General features: G+C 43.6%; 1 protein-coding gene across 2 annotated transcripts in view; it reads right to left on the bottom strand.

The window, feature by feature from the left end:
* The window catches only part of spata6 (spermatogenesis associated 6), a 55,089-nt gene extending 33,616 nt beyond the window's left edge, over positions 1-21,473 (bottom strand). The window contains exons 1-6 of one of the 2 annotated variants that reach the window (XM_060932122.1): positions 21,341-21,473; positions 6,864-7,001; positions 3,656-3,725; positions 3,530-3,571; positions 2,114-2,238; positions 1,809-1,889 (exon numbers count right to left, since the gene is read on the bottom strand). In XM_060932122.1, coding sequence (XP_060788105.1) covers positions 1,809-1,889; positions 2,114-2,238; positions 3,530-3,571; positions 3,656-3,725; positions 6,864-7,001; positions 21,341-21,430 — 546 coding nt within the window. In that variant the 5' untranslated portion in view covers positions 21,431-21,473. The remainder of the gene's footprint in view (positions 1-1,808; positions 1,890-2,113; positions 2,239-3,529; positions 3,572-3,655; positions 3,726-6,863; positions 7,002-21,340) is intronic. The other variant, XM_060932123.1, reaches the window with a different exon arrangement.
* Positions 21,474-25,638: the final 4,165 nt, after the last annotated feature.

Raw genomic sequence — 25,638 nt, 5'->3', positions numbered from 1 at the left:
GAATCTGTGCACAGGACAACTATAAGTCGTACACTCCACAAATCTGGCCTTTTTGGAAGAGTGGCAAGAAGAAAGCCATTGTTGAAAGACAGGCATAAGAAGCCACGTAGGGGACACAGCAAACGTGGAAGAAGGTGCTTTGGTCAGATGAGACCAAAGTTGAACTTTTTGGCCTAAATGCAAAGCGCCATGTGTGGCGGAAAACTAACACTGCTCATCACCCTGCACACACCATCCCCACTGTGAAACATGGTGGTGGCAGCATCATGCTATGGGGATGCTTTTCTTCAGCAGGGACAGGGAAGCTGGTCAGAGTTGATGGGAAGATGGATGGAGCTAAATACAGGGCAATCCTGGAAGAAAACCTGTTGGAGGCTGCAAAAGACTTGAGACTGGGAAGGAGATTCACCTTCCAGCAAGACAATGACCCTAAATATACAGCCAGAGCTACAATGGAATGGTTTAGATCAAAGAATATTCATGTGTTAGAATGGCCCAGTCAAAGTCCAGACCTAAATCCCATTGAGCATCTGTGGCAAGACTTGAAAATTGCTGTTCACAGACGCTCTCCATCTAATCTGGCTGAGCTTGAGCTATTTTCCAAAGAAGAATGGGCAAAAATTTCAGTGTCTAGATGTGCAAAGCTGGTAGAGACATACCACAAAAGACTTGCAGCTGTAATTGCAGCAAAAGGTGGCTCTACAAAGTATTGACGCAGGGGGGCTGAATACTAATGCACAGCACATTTTTCAGATTTTTATTTGTTTAAAATTTTGAAGACCATTTATCATTTTCGTTTCACTTCACAATTATGTGCTACTCTGTGTTGGTCTATCACATAAAATCTCAATAAAAAACTTTTAAGTTTGTGGTTGTAAGGTGGAAAAATGTGAAAAAGTTCAAGGGGTATGAATACTTTTGCAAGGCACTGTATATGGTGCCCTATATAGTGAGTAGGGAGCGATTTCGGACACAGGCCATGCTCATTTGCAGCTGAAAATACAAAACCTGAAGAACTGATTCAGTGATATTTGTCCAGCCCTGCCTATTTCTCAACAAAACGTTAATTCTAACTGCCTGGTTTATTCAAGCGATATGATCTATACGCTTGCTATAATGATCTAATGGTTAATGGTGTGGTTTAAATGACAAAACATTAATAGGCAATTGTATCCATCCATTATCTGTAACTGCTTATCCTGTGCAGGGTCGCAGGCAAGCTGGAGCCTATCCCAGCTGACTATAGGCGAGAGGCGGGGTACACCCTGGACAAGTCGCCAGGTCATCAGAGGGCTGACACACAGACACAGACAACCATTCACACTCCCATTCACACCTACGGTCAATTTAGAGCCACCAATTAGCCTAACCTGCATGTCTTTGGACTGTGGGGGAAACCGGAGCACCCGGAGGAAACCCACGCGGACACGGGGAGAACGTGCAAACTCCACACAGAAAGGCCCTCGTCGGCCGCCGGGCTCGAACCCAGAACCTTCTTGCTGTGAGGAGACAGTGCTAACCACGACACCACCGTGCTGCCCACAATTGTATGAGTCAGCTATTCAAATATTTCTTGTATTTGATGGCTGTTAGAATTGTAGACAATCAGCATTGAATAAAACTGGCTTGTCACCACATTTAATGTCTAATCTCTGCTCTATAACATCAGCATTATATAGAATGATGATTTGGCACCTAGACTGAACTTGTGCATTAGCATAAGGAAACAATTCCTTATTAATTCCATGCATTGTGATATTGTCCATTTTATTAGAGGAATAAAAAACGAAGAAGGAAACATAACTCACTGAGATGGCTGGCTGGCTACTCTTCATCTCACACTCCTCAATAACTGATATGGTTGAAAATTCCACTTTGGGTGAAATCCCCTAAGGGAATGAGATGAAAAACGAAAAAGGAGAAAAGACAGAAAGAAAGAAAGTCAGAAACTTTAAAAATCATGAGAAGACAGTCGGCAGAGGAAGATAATGACACTCTTGGCAGATCAATTTACCCAAACAATCTATGTCCTGAAGCAAATAGCAGGAAAATGGCACTGCCTTTTACGATGCATCAGAGATATCACAGCATAGTGAATGGATGAGATACACACCAGGAACGAGGCAGATTTCTTCATGAGAACTTCTCTTTGTGAACCTGGGGTTTTGGGAATCAGACTTAGGCCTGGATAAAGGAAGTCTCTGGTGTTCTCCTCAAATGTGGCCAGAATTTCACCTTCTGTATCATCAATTAAGAAAGAGATACAGTTCTCAGCTTAGCAAAAGATGCACTTTCATAAAAGTTTGCTCCTGAAGCTAGGGCAGCAAAAACATCCTTTATATCCTTCAACTTCTTTATTCGGAGGTTTTTTTTTTTAACTTATTGTGGATAAGGGTATGGTCAACATAGCTTCACAAAGGTAGCATTTTAACTATCTTAAAAAAAAAAAAAACCTCAAACAGCTTTCAGACTGTTTTCAATGCAGAGAAAAACACCATAATGTCAAAAGCTCAGTTGCAAGCAAGATTATCATCAAATTCGTTAATGACACACCAATCCCACTGATGAAGACAGAGGCTACGTTTACATTAGACCGTATCTGTCTCGTTTTCTTCGCGGATGCACTGTCCGTTTACATTAAACCACCTGGAAACGCCGGGAAACGGGAATCCGCCAGCGTCCACGTATTCAATCCAGATCGTATCTGGTCCGGTGCTGTGTAAACATTGAGATACGCGAATACGCTGTGCTGAGCTCTAGCTGGCGTCCTCATTGGACAACGTCACTGCGACATCCACCTTCCTGATTTGCTGGCGTTGGTCATGTGACACGACTGCTGAAAAACGGCGCGGACTTCCGCCTTGTATCACCTTTCATTAAAGAGTATAAAAGTATGAAAATACTGCAAATACTGATGCAAATACTGCCCATTGTGTAGTTATGATTGTCTTTAGGCTTGCCATCCTTCCACTTGCAAGCGGTAAGTGATATGCGCTGGGATCTCACACACAGCGGCTCAGTCCCAAAAACACTGCTAGTGCACTTCACTCGCGCGCTCTGTGAGCTGCGCAGGGCCGGAGTGCGCACCCTCCAGAGGGCACTCGCTGTTCAGGGCGGAGTGATTTGGAGCGCAGGATGCCTGCGGAGCCGAGCGTATCCGCGTATTGGTATTGTTGTGTGCACGCGAATCGTGTATTGGTGTTGCTGTGTGCACGCTAATCGTTTTAAAAACGTTAATCTGATGATCCGCTGATACGGTCTAATGTAAACATGGGCAGAAACCCTATATTCAAGGCGTTACTTCTAATGCCAAGACCGATGTTGCATATGCGGGACTGCTTCTTTAATCATATTTACTGGATTTAAAAAAATCAAAACACAAACACACAAAAAAAAAAAAAAAACACCATATCACACCAAGAAAGGCCTGGATGCTTCAAGTTAAGCAGATATGAGCAGTCAATCTAAAGTCAGGATTAAACTATAATTCTGATGTGCTGCCGCCAATCTGGAAACAGATGATCCCTACCTGGGGGAACAAGCTGGATGAGCTCCAAACAGGTTGTATCATCTAAAGAGAAAACAAAAGCGTGTATGAGTGTTTATTAGTTTATTGATCTGAGGTATATGAGAGAAAAAAGCAGGAGTACTGAACATGGCCCCGCATAGCTCTTACTCTCCAGATGATTAGGTATATCACCAGGGTCAAATGCTCCTGAGAAAGCCTGATGAAGAGAGAGATGGAGAGACAGAGTGATAGAAAGAAATCATTTAGTTAGAATTCAGTGGCTTGCCTCATTTATTTATTTATTTTTAAGATTAATTTCTGAGTACACTTTTGTTTAAACTTTTCATTGCCATGTTGGTCTGTTTTCACTATGAGTATCACTTTCCTACGGTACATGAGCCATGTTACATAATGCCGTATAACTTCCTGCAGATCGTGGGATTGTGCCCTTGCTTCATCTAAAAGAGATGAAGAGAGCTGTGCAGCAGCATTTTAATCCTTTAGTCTTTCCAGCACTCTCACCTTCTCACCTGTACCTGTACCCTCACCTTCTCAACAACATCAGGTTCCTGAGCTTCAACGTTCATGCTAATACCACCACCAATGCCATCATGTTTGGAGATCAATAACTAGCCAAGTAGAATCTCAGCCATAACTCAGTGCAATTGCGCTACGACTGCTTCTACACTGGATTTCTCATTAATATGACTTTGAACATCTCTGGAAAATGGTGAATAATATAAAAGAATCTCATGGGGGTTTTTTTGTTTGTTTTTAGGAGCAACAGTAAAACGTGACTGTTATCCCGCATGTTTAAGATCTTTTAAACTTTTGCTCCTCATAAACACCACTGTAACTGTGCTGGCACTGTCCCAGTGTGAAGTCAGAGCGGCACGCAGCGGGTAGACGTTTCCTTTAATGTAAATCAAATGAATATGAAACAACGTAGATTTACAGTATGTCACACGAACTTTCATACTACACTAAGTAACTTTAAAAACGCACAGTGGAATTCAACACGATATCACTTTAGATCCATGCATATATTTGAAATTTATGATATTGTATGTAATGCACACACATCTTGAAACATTGATAAAGGACATTTATTGTCAAACTCAAGAATTAATTCACAATAAAAAAATTCAAAGTGACAGTTGGTCCATGTTCACGAAATTACAGGTTCAGTATCGTGTATGACCTCCGTTTGCTTGCAACAAGGCGTTCACTCTTCGTGGCAGCAGTGACTGAGGGTGTCAGGAATCTGTCACGGAGGTGAGCTAGCCTGATGTGCTGATCCTGAACTGGCGTCGTGACTCGAGGCTGACCAGGGCGTGGACGATCCCTGGTGCTCCCTGTCTGTCTGTAACGCTGACTCAAACGGGAAACGGTCGAATGATGAACACCGAAGTGCCGGGCGACCTCTGTCTGTGTACTTCCGGCACGCAACATCCCGATGGCCTGTTCACGTTGATTTTGGCTTAGGCGTGGCATCTTCAATAATGACAATTTTCCCATCATTTCCCCCGGGTATTTATAGGCAAGATTGTGTGTGTACAGTGTATGCAAAATTTGTTTGAAAATTAAAGCCTGTCCATGTCATTGACTACCCGAGTCATATTGTACGTTATTGAGTACAACTCCCTTAAATTCTGATTTGAGCACAGATTTGGAACTTATTCGGGCGGAACGAAGTTATTTTTCCATTGTGATATATTTCTTTTCTTCTTGAGATAAACTCAGCACGAATTCAGCAAGTTTTATCAATGTGCGTTTTTAAAGTTACTTAGTATATATTGGTGCATCTCAAACAACTAGAATATCATGAAAAAGTTCAATATTTTCCATCGGTTATTTAAGAAAGCGAAAATTTTATATATTCTAGACTCATGACATGGAAACTAAAATGTTCCAAACATTTTTATCTTTAAATTTTGATAATTATGGTCTACGGTGCAAAAAAAAAAAAAACCCTCAAAATATCAGTATTTTTCATTTCAAGTTTGAGAAAAACAGTATAAATAATGTGTACCTCTTGGTCTAGTTCAGTTCACACAACCACAATCATGAGGAAGACTTGACAGTTGTCCAGAAGACGATCACTGACACCCTCCACAAGGAGGGAAAGCCACAGGAGGTCACTGATGAAAAGGCTGGCTGGAAAAGATACACAAGCAACAGGGATGACCGCAGCTGGAAAGAATTGTCAAGAAAAGTTGATTCAAGAACTTGGGAGAGCTTCACAAGGAGTGGACTGAGGCTGATGTCAGTGCATCAAGAGCCACCACGCACAGACGTCTTCAGAAAAGGGGCTAGAACTGTCACATTCCTAATATCAAGCCACTCCTGAACCAAAGACAACATCAGAAGCGTCTTACCTGGGCTAAGGAGAGAAAGAACTGGACTGTTGCTCAGTGGTCCAAAGTCCTCTTTTCAGATGAAAGTAAATTTTGCATTTCATTTGGAAATCAAGGTCCTAGAGTCTGGAGGAAGAGAGGAGAAGCATAGTATTCAAGGTATTTGAAGTCCAGTGTGAAGTTTCCACAGTCTGTGATGATTTGGGGTGCCATGTCATCTGCTGTTTTTGTTCCACTGTGTTTTATCAAATCCAAAGTCAACACAGCCATCTACCAGGAGACTTTAGAGCACTTCATGCTTCCATCTACTGACAAGCTTTATGGAGATACTGATTTCCTTTTCCAGAAGGACTTAGCACATCCCTACAGTACCAAAACTACGACCAAATTTTTTGCTGACCATGATATTACTGTGCTTGACTGGCCAGTCAACTCGCCTGACCTGAATCCCATAGAGAATTGACAGGGTAGTGTCAAGAGGAAGATGAGAAACGCCCGACCAAAAAACATAGACAAGCTGAAGATCGCTATCAAAGCATCCTGGGCTTCAAGAACACCTCAGCAATGCCACAGGCTGATCGCCTCCATGCCACGCCGCATTGATCCAGTAATTCATGGTAAAGGAGCCCCAACCAAGTACTGAGTGTATAAATGAACATACTTTCAGATGCTGAACATTTCTGTACTGTAAATCCTTTTATGATTGATCTTAGGAAATATTCTAATGATTTTGGATACTGGAGTTCTGATTTTCATGAGCTATAAGCCATCGTTATCAAAATTAAAACAAAAAAGGCTTGAAATATTTGACTTTGTGTAATTAAAATAGAATATGAACGTTTACCTTTTTTAATTAAACTACAAAAAAAAAACCTGAACTTTTCACAATGTTCTAATTGTTTGAGATGAACTAATATATCTCAGTTAAACATACAACTTCCAAACTGCAAACACTGTCAGTGTTGAAGAGCCAATATGATCCATTTTATCCACCTCACCTTAGTAAACACCATGTTTTCATGCAGCAGAAGAGGGAAGGCAGAGGAGACACACTTCGTTTTGTGGTATTGGCCCATCATCTGGACGCTCAAGTAGATATCCTCATGGGATGGTAACAGGACTCCTGGACATGTGATCTAAGAAGACAGAGATGTCTGAAGTCAGTGTGTAATTCAAGTAATAAGCTCATAAGCAGACAGGTTCACAACCCCAGTTCTGGAGTATCCCCTTGTCCTAATGTTTTCCCTGCTCCCAACAGATATGATCCAAATAATTATCTAAGTAACAGTAGTTCCTGAGTTGAAATGGGTGTGTTAGAGGAGGGAAGTACTAGAATGTGCAGGACCGAGAGTACTCCAGGACCAAGGGGTGGGAACCTGTGGCATAGATCAGGGATGGTAGTGCCGATTAGATGTAACATGGTCATTGAGAAGCAGCTACAGATAGCCTAGTTTGAAAATGCAGAGGGAAAAAAAAAAAAAAATCACGCTTTTTCAAAAATTGTGTTCTCATTTGAAAAGAGAATTTTTTTTTACATAACCACTGAAAATAAATGTAATATACGAGAGTAGGTTAACTGCGGAAGCGTATTGCTGCCACACCAGAAAAAAAAAAAATCAGTATCACATAACATGAAAAAAGTTTATAACAATATACAGTGCTGTGCAAAAGTCTAAGGCACCCTATTTTTTCATACAAATTTTGTGACAGATTTACATTTGATGACTTCTACATTATCAAGTCAGAGTTCCAAACGTTCGTTTTCCAGCACAAAATTAAATGTTACCGGGGGGGATTAAAGTTTGTATCTGAGCAGCATTTTGCATAAGAGACCACTTTTCAGATGAAAAAAAAAAACATTATGAAAGCATTATGAAAGGTTTGGTGCAAAATTAAGAAGCAAGTATGACAGTTAAAGTGTCCAGAAGAACTGTGGCTGGTTCTATAAGCTGCTCAGTAAAATCTAACTGCTCATTTCCTTATACAGTGGTGCTTGAAAGTTTGTGAACCCTTTAGAATTTTCTATATTTCTGCATAAATATGACCTAAAACATGAGATTTTCACACAAGTCTTAAAAGTAGATAAAGAGAATCCAGTTAAACAAATGAGACAAAAATATTGTACTTGGTCATTTATTTATTGAGGAAAATGATCCAATATTACATATCTGTGAGTGGCAAAAGTATGTGAACCTTTGCTTTCAGTATCTGGTGTGACCCCTTTGTGCAGCAATAACTGCAACTAAACATTTCCGGTAACTGTTGATCAGTGCTGCACACCGGCTTGGAGGAATTTTAGCCCATTCCTCCATACAGAACAGCTTCAACTCTGGGATGTTGGTGGGTTTCCTCACATGAACTGCTCGCTTCAGGTCCTTCCACAACATTTCGATTGGATTAAGGTCAGGACTTTGACTCGGCCATTCCAAAACATTAACTTTATTCTTCTTTAACCATTCTTTGGTAGAACGACTTGTGTGCTTAGGGTCGTTGTCTTGCTGCATGACCCACCTTCTCTTGAGATTCAGTTCATGGACAGATATCCTAGCATTTTCCTTTAGAATTGGCTGGTATAATTCAGAATTCATTGTTCCATCAATGATGGCAAGCCGTCCTGGCCCAGATGCGGCAAAACAGGCCCAAACCATGATACTACCACCACCATGTTTCACAGATGGGATAAGGTTCTTGTAGTACCTTAAAATGTAGTACTTAAAATGTAGTCGTTCCTTTCTCCAAACATAATGCTTCTCATTTAAACCAAAAAGTTCTATTTTGGTCTCATCCGTCCACAAAACATGTTTCCAATAGCCTTCTGGCTTGTCCACGTGATCTTTAGCAAACTGCAGATGAGCAGCAATGTTCTTTTTGGAGAGCAGTAGCTTTCTCCTTGCAACCCTGCTAGGGCTGGGTGATATGGCAAAAAAAAGTTAGCACGATTTATTTTCCCATATTGAACGATATTGATTTTTATCACGATTTTTATCACGGCCCCCGGCACTGCCAGTTTGAAAGCATCTGGACTGAAACCAGAAGAAACCAGAGATTAGTTTAACATTTTATTAACATATAAAGCAAATGACATGCTTTAACAAGAGTGATTTAGAAAATATCAGAACAAACCTCACATCAAGTGGTTTTAGCAGACAGCAAACTCTCCATGGTCAATATTTTAAAATGTAAACCAACAGTTGTACCAACTGAAAAAAGTGCAAGGGAGTGAAATGTAAAATCTGCACAACTGTGAACTAATACAGTGCACAGAAGACCAAGCAAACATCTCAAAACCAATGGACTGGTTTAAATTGCTCAGTATGTAACAAATGTAATAAACATGAAAAAATTGTAATCCTACATAGGCTGTCCACATATGTTCTACTAGCAAATATGAATAATCTGTAAATACCAATGGCTGTGTATATGTTTAACATGGGTATTCAAACAAAAAAACAGCTCTGACAGTTCACATCAAATTGTTTTAGCAGACAGCAAATCTCCATGGTCAGTATTCAAAAATGTAAACCAACAGTTGTACCAATTGAAAAAAGTGCAAACATATTAACATAAATTAGTCAGCACCATGCGAGGCCTATATGCTGAATCAAGTGCACATCATTCAGGATCTATTGTTAGGGGTTTTTTTGCCAGAAAGACAAGTCTGTCCAAAGCATCTGGCTTTAAAGCTGCCCTGTGGCAGGTAACAATATTGCCACCTGTGCTAAAAGCTCTCTCTGAGGGCGAGCTGGTGGCAGGGATGCAAAGGTACCACTTTGCCAGAAGGCTCACTCTGGGATATGCTGTGCAGTGGGTCTTCCACCATTCCAGGGGATTGGTTTCACTGTCTGCATTTGGAGCTTGCAAGTAACTGTTCAATTCAGCCTCAACAGCCTACTGGTCTGTTAGACCAGAAGTAGCAACTGGCCTTTTGAAAAAGCTGCCAAGTGTCTTTTTCTGCATTATGACTGGTGCAGTTGAAGTTGACGCTTCTGATGGAGTAGTAGGGCTAGACTGTGAGGTCCTCCATTCATCCAGTATCTGAGAGACAGCACTGGCCCCCACAGCCTCTATTTTGTCAGCCTGGATGTAGTGGGTCTTGAAGCGAGGATCAACAAAGGTCGCCATGCTCAGGTCATCAGTGGCAGCATCATTCTCATTCAAATAGGTAATGACAGCAGTCTTGATGGCCTTGGTAAGCTCTGTGTCATCATCTTCTGGCCTTAAGACTTCCTCATTGAAGAGCTGGAGGACAGGTTTCACACAAGAGACACTGATGTATGCTTCACCAGAAAGGGCGTCAGTGAAGTCTGCAAGTGGATTTAGGGCCTTATGGACAGACTCCAATATCTCAATATCCTGCCATGTGGGAGTGAGGTGCCTGCTTTTTCTGTCAGCAGATAACACCTTTGCAATAGCCTTCTCCTGCTCCAGTACTCGTGCTATCATGGCATGACGGGACCCCCACCTGGTAGGAGATTCTGTGATCAACCTATGTTTAGGGAGCTTGAGGTCATCTTGAGCAGTTGCTAGTGCTCTTCTCTTTTTCCATGAGTAAGAAAAAGCACTGACCACTTTCTTGCACACACTGACAGCCCTGTCAATTCTCTGGTCATTCATTCTGCCCTCTAAAGATAAAAAAAGAAGAAAGAAATCAGTTTAGAAGCCCTCAATATAATAATGTGAAACACTGTCATTACTTTTTGCAAACAATAATGCCGCTTTTCCACTACAAACGCAGCTGAGCCGTGCCGTGCTGAGTCGAGCTGAGCGGGGCTGTTGGAGTTGCATTTCGACTACAACCGCGCTGAACCGTGCTGGCTGGAAGTGGGTGGACACATTGGGTGGAGTTAGCGAAAGTGGGTGGATGTCACGTGATGTCGTTAAGCAGCGCAAACAGTGACATCAGTGAGCTTTTAAGCGGTAGTCTCACGACCCGGATAGTAAACAATAAACATGGAGGACATGGAGTCGTTAGTGTTGCTGGTCTTGGTGCTGTGGCTTGTTGTCACCGACAACGCCAACAGATACTGGCAAGAGCGTATAGATGAGGCGAGGCGCATAAGGCTTCAGAAATTCTCGTAATTCGTAATTATTCTTCTTCCGGGTTTGCGGTGTTTACAGATCCCAGCGTGCTCGCGGGGCATGTGTGGGCATGTGAGGACACTCCTCCTCACCAATCAGTGCACAGGGGAGTGTCTGCTCACGCCCCCAGCCTCACTCGGCTCGCTTTGGCTTGCTTCAGCCCCACTCCAAAACGGTGCGAGTTTTAGGGGCTAAGCAGGGCTGAAGCGAGCCGAGTCGTGCTGTTTTTTGGTAGTCGAAACGCGAGCCGTGTCGGGCTGAAGTGAGCTGAAGCGAGCTGAAAAAGGGTAGTGGAAAAGGGCCATATGAAGATACATTTGATGCTTGTAACGTTACTGTTTTCCATGTTTGAAGGTCAGCATAACAATATGCAAAACTAACCTACTTGTTTAACATGGGCCTAATCATCATTTTGCTTACAACAGCAACTGTTTTAAGTGACAGCCAAACACTGATATAGTATCAGAAAGAATATAAAAACACAATATTTTAAAGAAAAAAAAAACGACAGCTTTTCTGAGATGTGTTCATTTAGGCTACTTACCAATAGCTGTGTTTAGCCGGTGACCGAAGCACTGCAGGCGAGTCCAGCCTTTAAGAGCAACAGCCTTGACAATGTTTGCTCCGTTGTCTGTAGTGATGCACACCTGCCGGTCTTCACTAAGGCCCCAAGATTCCAGCGCATCCTCCAGTCCCTGACAAATTATTTCGGCTGTATGGTCCTCCAGAAAATACACCGTCTGCAAGCATGTGCTTTGAAGAGTCATTCCTCGTCAATGTAATGGATCGTGAGACTCAAATATGGCTCAAATGTGCGACTCGACCAAAGGTCAGAGGTAGTTGCAAAGTATTTGATATCTTGGAGCTGAGTTTCCAACTTCATACGGCATTTATCATAAAGCCATGGAATGGCAGTTTGTGAAAAGTATTTTCTGCCAGGGATTTTGTACCTCTGGTCCATCACGTTTAGTAAGTACTTAAATCCAATTCGCTCAACTGTTGACAGAGGCATCATGTCTTTCGCTATACAAAAAGACACAGCGTAGGTAATAACTTTGTTCCTTTTCAAATGCTTCTCATAAGGCTTAATGGCCGCAAAAGATGACAATTGACTGTTGTTGCGGTTTTGGTCCTGTGGCTACACTGCTGGTAACAGGCCTACTTTTATGTGCCGAACGTACAGGCTGAGCTTGCATTCTCGTGCTATCTGAGTAGTCACTTGGATGGTATTTTTTCCAAGTGATTAAAAAGGTTCGTTGTATTGCCAGTCTTAGAAGGCACCAGTCGCCGACATATATCTTACATACTGGCTTCATCTGCTGCTTGTCGCTTTGGCCATAACCAAACCATCGCCACACCACTGACGTCGTGTAACCTTTTTAGTCAACAATGACCTCAGCTTCGGAGGATAACTCCAAGTCATGTCCAACATCACTTTCACTGCTCTCAGTTCCACCTTCGGCCATTCTGCTGTCTTCTAGTTTTAGCCTACCTTCTATGGTAAGGTCACGTTAGCTCGCAGTGGTACAGGGAAGGTGGCTTGTGATTGGCAGTTGTCGTGCACCTTTCCGCCACATGTAATGCACGTGATCGAGTAAATATGCCCACAGCTGATCATCGTGATCGAACTGAATTTAAATCACAATCACTAATCGTGATCGTATAATCGCCCAGCCCCAAACCCTGCCACGCACACCATTGTTGTTCAGTGTTCTCCTGAGAGTGGACTCATGAACATTAGCCAATGTGAGAGAGGCCTTCAGTTGCTTAGAAGTTACCCTGGGGTCCTTTGTGACCTCGCTGACTATTACACACCTTGCTCTTGGAGTGATCTTTGTTGGGCGACCACTCCTGGGGAGGTTAACAATGGTCTTGAATTTCCTCCATTTGTACACAGTCTGTCTAACTTTAGATTGGTGGAGTCCAAACTCTTTAGAGATGGTTTTGTAACCTTTTCCAGCCTGATGAGCATCAACAATGCTTTTCCTGAGGTCCTCAGAAATCTCCTTCGTTCGTGCCATGATACACTTCCACAAACATGTGTTGTGAAGATCAGACTCTGATAGATCCCTGTTCTTTAAATACAACCCCAATTCCAAAAAAGTTGGGACACTCTGTAAAACATCAGTAAAATCAGAATGCGATAATTTGCAAATCATGGAAACCCTATATTGCATTAAAAATAGTACAAAGACAACATATCAAATGTTGAAACTGAGAAATTATTGTTTTTTGAAAAATATATGCTCATTTTAAATTTGATGTCAGCAACACGTTTCAGAAAACTTGGGACAGGGAAAACAAAAGACTGAAAAAGTTGTGTAATGCTAAAAAAAATCATTTGGTTAATTGGCAACAGGTCAGTAAAATGATTGGGTATAAAAAGAGCATCCTAGAGAGGCGGAGTCTTTCAGAAGTAAAGATGGGGAGGGGTTCACCGCTCTGTAAAAGACTGCTTGGGCAAACAGTACAACAATTTAAGAATAACGTTCCTCAATGTAAAATTGCAAAGAATTTGGGGATCATATCATCTATGGTACATAATATCATTAAAAGATTCAGAGAATCTGGAGAAATCTCTGTATGCAAGAGACAAGGCTGAAAACTGACATTGGATGCCTGTGATCTTCAGGCCCTCAGGCGACACTGCATTAAAAAGACACACGTCTGTAGTGGAAATCACTGGATGGGCTCAGGAACACTTCAGAAAACCATCGTCTGTGAAAACAGTTCATTTCTGCATCCACAAATGCAAGTTAAAACTAGATATAAACAATATCCAGAAACACAGCCACCTTCTCTGGGCCCAAGCTCTTTTACGATGGACTGAGGTGAAGTGGAAAATTGTCCCAAGGTCGGATGAATCGAAATCTGAAATTCTTTTTAGAAATCTTGGACATCACGTCCTCCAGGCTAAAGAGGAGAGGGACCATCCGGCTTATCAGTGCACAGTTCAAAAGCCAGCGTCTGTGATGGTATGAGGGTGCATTAATGTATGTGACATTGGGTAGCTTGCACATCTTGGAAGGCATCATGAATGTTGAATGATATATACATGTTTCAGAGCAACATGCTGCCATCCAGACAAAATCTTTTTCAGGGAAGGCCTTCCTTCTTTCAGCAAGACAATGCCAAACTGCTTTCTGCACATATTAAAACTGCATGGTTCTGTAGTAAAAAAAGAGTCTGGGTGCTAAACTGGCCTGCCTGCAATCCAGACCGGTCTCCCATTTAAAACATTTGGCGCATTATGAAGCTCAAAATATGACAAAGGAGACCCGAACTGTTTTTCTTGCAAAAACAGTTCGAATTGTGTTTCTTGCAAAAATGGGACAACATTTCTCTTTCAAAACTACAGCAACTGCTCTCCTCAGTTCCCAAACGTTTACAGAGTGTTGTTAAAAGTAGAGGTGATGCAACACAGTGGTAGACATGCCCCTGTCCCAACTTTTTTGAAACGTGTTGCTGACATCAAATTCAAAATGAGGACGTTTTTCAAAAAACAATAAAATTTCTCAGTTTCAACATGTGATCTGCTGTCTTTGTACTATTTTTATTTACAGTTTACACAGTGTCCCAACTTTTTTGGAATTGGGGTTGTAAAACAGAGTGCCCACTCACACCTGATTTCAACCAATGGGATGACAAACACTTGACTAATTTCACCTTCAAATTAACTGCTCATCCCAGAGTTTCACATACTTTTGCCACTCATAAATATGTAATATTGGATCATTTTCCTCAATAAATATATTACCAAGTATAATATTTTTGTCTCATTTGTTTAACTGGGTTCTCTTTATCTACTTTTAAGACTTGTGTGAAAATCTGGTAGTGTGAAAATCTGGCAGCCCCCTGGTCGACGAAGCAGCCCTCTTCTGATGTTTTAGGTCATATTTATGATGTTTTAGGTCATTTATGCAGAAATAGAGAAAATTCTAAAGGGTCCACAAACTTTCAAGCACCACTGTAAAACTGCACTCACTGTACCTGAGACTTGTTGTCAGGTCAGGGGATAGTTCCCCTGCTACTGCTATAACACAGTACAACCTGCCGCAATGGACGAGTGGTCGGCGTCTAAACCGGTTCCCCCACCAGCCTAGTGCTGGTGATGAGGGTGGCATGTCACCCGCAGGACGAAAAGCAAGACCTGTCAAAGGGCGGATGAGCTCCTCGTGAGCCAACGGCCAACATGCACCAAGCACTTGTGGAGCGCTCAGGGCACAGACAGACAAAGGCATTCTGTTGGCCATCCACTGCATCCTGTCTTATCTCTGGCCGTCTTGACTACGTCTTGCTGCTGGGTTCAGATACTTCAGGACGAGAGAGTGAGGCTGACACTGCACAACTCTCCCTCACTTTAATCAAACTCACACGCATGTCATGACTTCATCCCTTATCACATTACCCCTTCATCCCCATCTACTCTTCTCAAGTCCTGTGGCGATGGATTCGTGGCGAAGCGACAGGTGTGGACTCACTGGCAGTCGTAGTCACAACTCTACACGTAGGTGGACCAGGCCATATGGTCGTTTTGCAGTGAATGAGACAGCGCTGGAATTCGGCAGCCCCCTGGTCGACGAAGCAGCCCTCTTCAGGACAGCAGTGCTTCCCCCCCGTAGCCTGGGGAAGGGACTAGAAAAGGTGTCCTAAACATTGCCTGTCTCACTCTCTCCTGGCCAGCATGCCGCGGCTGGCAGGTGTCTCATATCAGCGGCAAGAAGAGAACAAATAAGTCTAAATCACCTAAAGTGACCTTGGTCACTCTTGGCGCATGGAATGTGTGTACCCTCTTGGACCGTGCCGGCTCTAATCGACCTGAGAGAAGGACAGCCCTCATTGCCTGCAAACTAGCCTGTTACAACGTGGAGATTGCAGCACTTAGCGAGACTCGTCTAGCAGAGGAAGGACAACTGACTGAAGTCTGCCGGCTATACGTTCTTTTGGATTGGGTGCGGATCAAACGATCGACGCGAGGCAGGCGCTGGCTTTGCTATTAAGTCCAATTGGGCCAATAAGCTGGCAGTTCCCCCTAAGGGCATAAATGATCGTCTGATGACTGCCCGCATGCCGCTTCCCATGAATAGATTTGTCACAGTGATTAGTGCCTACGCCCCCACCATGACAAACCCTGACGATGTGAAGGAAAGATTCTACGAGGATCTCAAGAACGCCATTGCTGCTGTACCTAGATCAGATAAGCTCATCATTCTCGGCGATTTTAACGCCCATGTTGGCAGAGACCACAAGTCATGGGAAGGTGTGCTGGGGAAGCATTGCGTTGGCAAGTGTAACAGCAATGGACTCCTCCTACTTGAGACCTGTGCAGCCTTTGATCTTCTCATCACCAACTCAGTCTTCCGTCTTCCGACCCGTAACAAGATGTTGTGGATGCACCCCCGTTCCAAGCATTGGCATCTCTTGGACTATGTCATCACCAGGCAGAGGGACAGACAAGATGTTAGGGTCACCAAGACCATGTGCGGAGCTGAATGCTGGACTGACCATCGTCTATTGATCTCCAAGATGAATCTTCGCATCACTCCACCAAGAAGGCCCCAAGGTGTCAGAGTCCCCAAGCGGTTGAATGTCTCCAAACTTAAGAATGATCTCATCAAGCATGAACTGGCTGAGGAGCTTGATAAGAATTTATTAACTCCCAACACAAATGCAGAGGCTGATGTGGAAACTCAGTGGGCGCGTTTTCGTGATACTGTTTACGCTACTGCCTCCGTTGTTGTTGGTCCTACTACCCGAAAACACCAGGATTGGTTTGATGACAATAATAGTCACATCATGTCCATACTGTAGGAAAACCGCCGTCTCCACAGAGCACTTCTCAATGATCCCTCCTCTTCCTCTAAGGAAGCTGCGCTCAGAGAGGCCAAGTGAGCTGCCCAATCCGAGTTACATCGTATGCGTGATGAATGGTTCTGTATGAAGGCCAATGCCATTCAGGCCTATGCAGATAGTAATGATATGAAAAATTTCTACAGCACCCTAAAGACCGTGTACGGTCCCACTTCGTCTGGAACGTCCTCTATCCTCAGTGCCGACGGGAACACAATCATCTCAGAGAGGGAGAAGATCCTCAGGCGCTGGGTGGAGCACTTCAACAGTGTCCTCAACCGCCCATCCACCATAAATGAAGAAGCCATAGCAAGATTGCCACAAGTCCCAGTGAACGAGACTCTCGCTGATCCTCCTACTGAAGCGGAAGTATCAAAAACCATCAAGTCCATGTCCAGTGGGAAAGCACCTGGTGCTGACTCCATTCCAGCCGAAATTTATGCTTCTGGAGGACCTAAACTGATCGAGACCCTCACAAGCCTGCTCAATCTGATGTGGTCTCAAGAAAGGCTCCCACAGGACTTTAAAGACGCTTCCATAGCCCACCTTTACAAGCGCAAAGTGAACAGATTTGTACGTGATAACCATCGTGGCATTTCTTTGCTCTCCATCGCCGGAAAGATCCTGGGCCGCATTCTGCTTAATCGCCTCATCGAACACCTGGAACGCGGCCTGCTACCTGAAAGCCAGTGTGGATTCCATACGGGACGAAGTACCATCGACATGATCTTTGCAGCTCGGCAACTCCAAGAAAAGTGCAAGGAGCAGAACGTTGGTCTGTACACCACATTCGTGGACCTAACCAAAGCGTTTGATTCTGTTTGCCATGAGGGGTTGTGGAAGATCATGTCCAAGTTTGGTTGCCCTCGCAAGTTCATTGCAATGGTACAGCAGTTTCATGATGGCATGAACGCGAGAGTACAGGACAATGGAGAGTTCTCCCAGTCGTTTCCCGTCACCAATGGAGTTAAGCAGGGCTGCATGCTGGCCCCCACTCTATTCAGCATGGTGTTTTCAGCCATGCTGTTAGACGCCTACCACGACATCGGTGTCGGTTTTCGTTATCGTATGGACGGAAAACTCTTCAACCCTTGGAGGCTGCAAGCAGGGACAAAAGTTCACGAAGAGACAGCTCGTGACTTCCTCTTTGCTGACTATTGTGCACTGAATGCTAGTTCAGAGTTATGGCCCTTTTCCACTACCCTTTTTCAGCTCACTTCAGCTCGCTTCAGCTCACTTCAGCCCGACACGGCTCGCATTTCGACTACCAAAAACCAGCACGACTCAGCTCGTTTCAGCCCTGCTTAGCCCCTAAAACTCGCACCGTTTTGGAGTGGGGCTGAAGCGAGCCAAACCGTGCCGAGTGAGGCTGGGGGCGTGAGCAGACACTCCCCTGTGCACTGATTGGTGAGGAGGAGTGTCCTCACATGCCCACACACGCCCCGCGAGCGCGCTGGGATCTGTAAATACTGTAAACCCGGAAGAAGAATAATTACGAATTACGAGAATTTCTGAAGCCTTATGCGCCTCGCCTCATCTATACGCTCTTGCCAGTATCTGTCCGCGTTGTCGGTGACAACAAGCCACAGCACCAAGACCAGCAACACTAACGACTCCATGTCCTCCATGTTTATTGTTTACTATTCGAGTCGTGAGACTACCGCTTAAAAGCTCACTGAATCAGTGACATACAGAGCATCGTGGACGAGTTCGCGGAGCGCAAGGCTCGCAGTATGCCCTTCAAATAATGCGCGCAGTAGGCTATTGATGTTTTATTATGAGCCATGTACAGTATGTCGCCGAATGTTTTTTTGTTTCTGAGTTACATGTTCGTTTGAAGGACTTAATGTACAAAATAACATAGTTGCACCCCGTAGTGTTGAAATTGGTAAACACAGTGCATTCAGTGAGGTTTGCACCGCCCTCCTTTTATTTCTGACTCTTCCTGTCACCGTTGCAACCTCTGAGCACTCATTCGTATGCCCTTCAAATAATGTGCGCAGTATAGGCTATTGATGTTTTATTATGAGCCATGTACAGTATCCTAATGTTTTTTGTTTCTGAGTTACATGTTCGTTTGAAGGACTTGATGTACTAAATAACATAGTTGCACCCGGTAGTGTTGAAATTGGTAAACACCGCAGTTGCGGACATTTTGTAGCCTAAAATGATGTTATGATAAGCTTTAATAAAGGGCCCGGTCATTTGCCCCGCCCCCGGCCCGGCTCTGACTTGTTCCGCCACTGTCACTGATGTCACTGTTTGCGCTGCTTAACGACATCACATGACGTCCACCCACTTTCGCTAACTCCACCCAATGTGTCCACCCACTTCCAGCCAGCACGGTTCAGCGCGGTTGTAGTCGAAATGCAACTCCAACAGCCCCGCTCAGCCCGACTCAGCTCGACTCGGCACGGCACGGCTCAGCCGCGTTTGTAGTGGAAAAGCGGCATTAGAAATGCAGCGTAGCTTGGACCGGTTGGCTAAAGCCTGTGATGACTTCGATCTCAATTTCAACCAAAAAGACTGAGGTCCTCCATCAACCAGCCCCTGCAGCTCCATATATAGAGCCCCACATCACCGTCAGTGGTCAGAGTCTAACAACGGTAGACAAGTTTGTATACCTTGGCAGCACTCTCTCATGCTCCGCTAATATTGATGAGGAAGTGGCCTACAGAATCGCGAGAGCTAGCACTGCCTTTGGCAGGCTTAAGGACAAGGTATGGGGGCGCAGAGGACTGAGCCTTGATACCAAGCTCAAAGTCTACAGAGCAGTAGTTCTGCCATCTATGCTATATGCCTGCGAAACTTGGACCGTATACAGTCATCATGCCAAGCAGCTCAACGCCTTTCATATGAGATGTCTCAGGACTCTACTCCATGTGACGTGGCACGACAAAGTCCCAGACACCGAAGTGCTCCAGCGGGCTAAGATGGAGAGCATCCATGCCATCCTTATACGCTCTCAGCTTCGATGGGCTGGTCATATCTACCACATGGACGACTGTCGTCTCCCTAAAAGGCTTCTCTATGGCGAGCTGTCCACAGGCAAGCGCCATCTTGGTAGGCCGAAGCAACGCTACAAAGACACTTTGAAGGCATCCCTCAAGCTTTGCAGCATTCCGTATACATCCTGGGAAAAGTCCGCTGAGGACCGTCCTGTCTGGCGCCCCCTCATAACATCTGGCGTGACTGCCTTTGAGGAGAGGTGCACCAGGGAGAAAGAGCTACGTCGGCAGAAAAGGAAAAACACCGATAGTTCCACCTCCGCCTTTGGCTCAGCCCCGCACATCCCATGTCCCCACTGCAACAGACTTTTCAAGGCGAAGATTGGCCTAATCAGCCATCTTCGCATTCACTCCACACCCCAGTGATTCATAGAAGTCGTGGTTATCTTCGCACGCGAAGGACAAACATCATGTACCTGAGACTACCTTTTTTTTTTTTTTAAGTAAAGGGTCGTCTCACACCAAACATTGACTTGGTTTCATTTATGATGGCTTACTCCTGTTTATAGTATTTTTTTATGTTGAAACATTTCATTTCATTATTTTTCACGATATAACAATATATTTTCATGTTATAATGTAATAAATTTAAACTCATTTGAATCTATGTTTTGAATGAGATGTGTGGAGAATAAACTGGGTAATATGGAGAATAAACTGGGTAACATGTTGGATAAACTGGGTAATATGGAGAATAAACTGGGTAATATGTTGGATAAACTGGGTAATATGGAGAATAAACTGGGTAACATGGAGAATAAACTGGGTAATATGTTGGATAAACTGGGTAATGTGGCTCATTTATATGAGTTAATGAAGTTCTGTTTCATGCTTGAGTTGAACTGCAGTAAAATTGGAAATATATTCACAGGTTCAAACTTCCCAGATCAATAACTCTTCAGTGAAACGTTGTTAAAACACAATAGTCACCTCTTTCCTTCTGTACCAAGGCAGACAACGAGCTACAACCTAATTTTAATCTAAACGAGTCGTTCTCCGAGCTGGACTAATAACACTGGTCTCTGTGTGCTTAGGGACCGTCTAAAAAGTGCAGGACCAGAAAGAGATGCTCCGAAAATATTCAATAACTTCATTTTAATTCACTGTAGTGCCATCAAAACCACTGCACACATCAACAGTCTCCTTCCTGTTTGTTCTACGATCTTGGAAAAATGTGCTTTTGCATAATTTGGGGAATTTTTATTGGGAAAATATTCAATAACTTTACTGTTATATCCTGTAGTGTCAGCAAAATCACTAACAGGAGGCTGTTGATGTGTCTCCTGTACCATCTGTGATACTAAATTATGTTATAACGTGAAAAAAATATTCTTATAACGATAAACTTTTCACGTTATTACGTGATACTGTTCCCCCCCCAGTCTGATAGCAGTGAGCTTCCGTAGCTAACTAACCACTATTTGTTTCTGACTACTTAGCAACACAGCTAATGCTAACGTTAGCCAACTAGCTTTTGTTGCTATCAGCAAAGGAACACTGAGCAGAATAGCTAAATTAATGTCAATTTGTGAACTTACAGCGTGCAGTTTTAGTTCTACAGTACATTTCAGAGCTTTTTGTCGTGGTCTTGATTTTGAAGGTTTCCTGGGTGGTGTCAGTCCTCCCATCTTTAACACTCTGTTGTCATGGCTGCACTGGACGCTGTTTCAAACTTGCGTGTTTGAAACAGGAAGTCGGTCACGTGACCTGTAGTTGTCTTCCTCTTTGAGTGTTAAGAGTTCCGGCTCTGCAGCGAGTCACGTTATGTGGCTCATGGAAACGATATGGCCAAAAGTATGTGGACACAGGACTATCACACCCATGTGTGTCCATTCCTAAACCAAGGACATTAATTAAGAATTCCTGCCTAAAAGGTCCCCCTTTGCTGTTCTAACAGCCTCCACTCTTCCACAAGATTTCCACAAGGTTTTGGAAGGTGGTTGTGGAGATCTGTGGCCATTCATTCAGTCCTGGGCATGACAGAAACTGCATCCCGTCTCGGGCAGGACATTAAACTGCATCCAAGGAGCGCTGGCAGCAGGGCGTTCTTGGTGCGCTGTGACAGAGGAACCATCCATCCATTATCTGTAGCTGCTTATCCTGTTCTACAGGATCGCAGGCAAACTGGAGCCTATCCCAGCTGACTATGGGTGAGAGATGGGGTACACCCTGGACAAGTCACCAGGTCATCGCAGGGCTGATACATAGAGACAAACAACCATTCACACTCACATTCACACCTACGGTCAATTTAGAGTCACCAATTAGCCTAACCTGCATGACTTTGGACTGTGGGGGAAACCGGAGCACCCGGAGGAAACCCACGCAGACACGGGGAGAACATGCAAACTCCACACAGAAAAGCCCTCACTGGCCACTGGGCTCGAACCCAGGACCTTCTTGCTGTGAGGCGACAGTGCTAACCACTACACCACCATGCCACCCCACCTTAAGTTTATCTTAATTGGAATTTACATGTAAGCCCATATAAAGTATATTTTACACTAGCTAATGCTCATTTACATTTTTACTACTTACATATCCAGCTAACCATTGTTACCCACTTTAAAAAAATACAGTCCAATGTCTGGATAGATTTTATTAGGCTCATTTTGATACACAGTCTGAATAAATAAACTGCTTTCTGTTTTAACACTTTACGTTTTAATTGATGTGCCTTTACTTTCAGATAATTTCTTTTAATTTGGAAGATCTGTCTTGGACTTTAAACAACTGAATATGCACCATCTCATTATCTGTAGCCGCTTTATCCTGTTCTACAGGGTCGCAGGCAAGCTGGAGCCTATCCCAGCTGACTACGGGCGAAAGGCGGGGTACACCCTGGACAAGTCGCCAGGTCATCACAGGGCCGACACATAGACACAGACAACCATTCACACTCACATTCACACCTACGGTCAATTTAGAGTCACCAGTTAACCTAACCTGCATGTCTTTGGACTGTGGGGGAAACCGGAGCACCCGGAGGAAACCCACACGGACACGGGGAGAACATGCAAACTCCACACAGAAAGGCCCTTGCCGGCCATGGGGCGCGAACCTGGACCTTCTTGCTGTGAGGCGACAGCACTAACCACTACACCACCGGAATATGCACCAAGCATTTGAAATTGTCTTTCTACCCCTTATAGTGTCCACACTGTGTCCAAAAGGGAACTGGGCCTCATCCCAACTTCCAAATACAGTGGGGCAAAAAAGTATTTAGTCAGTCACCAATTGTGCAAGTTCTCCAACTTAAAAAGATGAGAGAGGCCTGTAATTTTCATCATAGGTATACCTCAACTATGAGAGACAAAATGAGAAGAAAAAAACCCCCAGAAAATCACATTGTCTGATTTTTAAAGAATTTATTTGCAAATTATGGTGGAAAATAAGTATTTGGTCAATAAAAAAAGTTCATCTCAATACTTTGTTATATACCCTTTGTTGGCAATGACAGAGGTCAAACATTTTCTGTAAGTCTTCACACACTGTTGCTGGTATTTTGGCCCATTCCTCCATGCAGATCTCCTCTAGAGCATTGATGTTTTGGGGCTGTCGCTGGACAACACGGACTTTCAACTCCCTCCAAAGATTTTCTATGGGGTTGAGATCTGGAGACTGGCTAGGCCACTCCAGGACCTTGAAATGCTTCTTACGAAGCCACTCCTTCATTGCCCGGGCGGTATGTTTGGGATCATTGTCATGCTGAAAGACCCAGCCACGTTTCATCTTCAATGCCCTTGCTGATGGAAGGAGGTTTTCACTCAAAATCTTATGATACATGGCCCCATTCATTCTTTCCTTTACACGGATCAGTCGTCCTGGTCCCTTTGCAGAAAAACAGCCCCAAAGCATGATGTTTCCACCCCCATGCTTCACAGTAGGTATGGTGCTCTTTGGATGCAACTCGGCATTCTTTCTCCTCCAAACACGACAAGTTGAGTTTTTAACCAAAAAGTTCTATTTTGGTTTCATCTGACCATATGACATTCTCCCAATCCTCTTCTGGATCATCCAAATGCTCTCTAGCAAACTTCAGACGGGCCTGGACATGTACTGGCTTAAGCAGGGGGACACGTCTGGCACTGCAGGATTTGAGTCCCTGGCGGCGTAGTGTGTTACTGATGGTAGCCTTTGTTACTTTGGTCCCAGCTCTCTGCAGGTCATTCACTAGGTCCCCCCGTGTGGTTCTGGGATTTTTGCTCAGCGTTCTTGTGATCATTTTGACCCCACGGGGTGAGATCTTGCGTGGAGCCCCAGATCGAGGGAGATTATCAGTGGTCTTGTATGTCTTCCATTTTCTAATAATTGCTCCCACAGTTGATTTCTTCACACCAAGCTGCTTACCTATTGCAGATTCAGTCTTCCCAGCCTGGTGCAGGTCTACAATTGTGTTTCTGGTGTCCTTTGACAGCTCTTTGGTCTTGGCCATAGTGGAGGTTGGAGTGTGACTGTTTGAGGTTGTGGACAGGTGTCTTTTATACTGATAACGAGTTCAAACAGGTGCCATTAATACAGGTAACGAGTGGAGGACAGAGGAGTCTCTTAAAGAAGAAGTTACAGGTCTGTGAGAGCCAGAAATCTTGTTTGTAGGTGACCAAATACTTATTTTACCGAGGAATTTACCAATTAATTCATTAAAAATCCTACAATGTGATTTCCTGGATTCTTTCCCCCCATTCTGTCTCTCATAGTTGAAGTGTACCTATGATGAAAATTACAGGCCTCGCTCATCTTTTTAAGTGGGAGAACTTGCACAATTGGTGGCTGACTAAATACTTTTTTGCCCCACTGTATCATGTCTAAACAATAATGAAAGAAAATTACAAATTCTGTCTTTTTATAATTGTATATCAACTGTAGACCTTCTTCCTATACAGTGAGATAGCAAGCTGAAACCTGAGACAGGATTAATCAGACATTACAGAAGTATGTAGAAATAGGCATGAAGTGTTGTACTGGATATATTGCAGATCTACCTACTATGATGGGAAATTACTCAGTAGTACAGTACTCTGTAGAATATATGACTTCTGGCATGGAGAAGACGTTGTTTTACATACGCAGAGTGTGTCATGGGTCAGTGTGGCCATTTTATTCTACACTATGTGTGTGTAGTTGTGACTATGAACTTGAATGTCCAAAACCAGATGGGTTTTGTGTTGATATATTGTGTTGTCTCTAGAATGCGGTGAGGCTTCAGCTCCCCAAATCTGATGAAGAGTTCACAAGGCCAAGGATCTTGTGTTTAAAAATAGAACATGGCAATGTAGAAAGAAGGAAAATATTATCATTTCACAGCTGCATAAGGACAATTAGGCCATGATGTGCCTGGTTTACTGATGCAAGGAAAAGGGAGTAATGGTTTGAAACACAGGTAAAAAATGACAGCACAGTGGGGAGGTGAGATGCTCTGTGTAATGTGTGTGTGTGTGTGTGTGTGTGTGTGTGCAAGAATTTGTAGATGGATGTGTTTTCTCATTTGCATTAGCTCTCTCCATCTTCTCGTCTACCATGTAAAATGCAAGTCATTTGTTTATGCTAGTTCTGACTGATTGCCTCACTTATTCCAAATGACTGGTCTGAAAAATACACGCTGCTCTTCATGACACTGTTGACTGCTAACGTGAGCCATCCTCCCTCCGCCTGTGTCTGAGAGAATAGGAGTGGGAAAGAGAGACTACAGGAGACAATATTCCCATTGTATTTAACACTATATAATTTTATCACTTCATAAGATATGTATCTTTTTACTCAGATCAACAATACCTGAAATAAATTGAATTTTGCTGTCATGTTCAAAATCTTTATTTAAACAAAAGCATAAATACGG

This window comes from Neoarius graeffei, chromosome 10, assembly GCF_027579695.1.
Source record: "Neoarius graeffei isolate fNeoGra1 chromosome 10, fNeoGra1.pri, whole genome shotgun sequence".
Classification (NCBI taxonomy): domain Eukaryota; kingdom Metazoa; phylum Chordata; class Actinopteri; order Siluriformes; family Ariidae; genus Neoarius; species Neoarius graeffei.
This window is presented reverse-complemented; position numbering and strand designations above follow the sequence as displayed.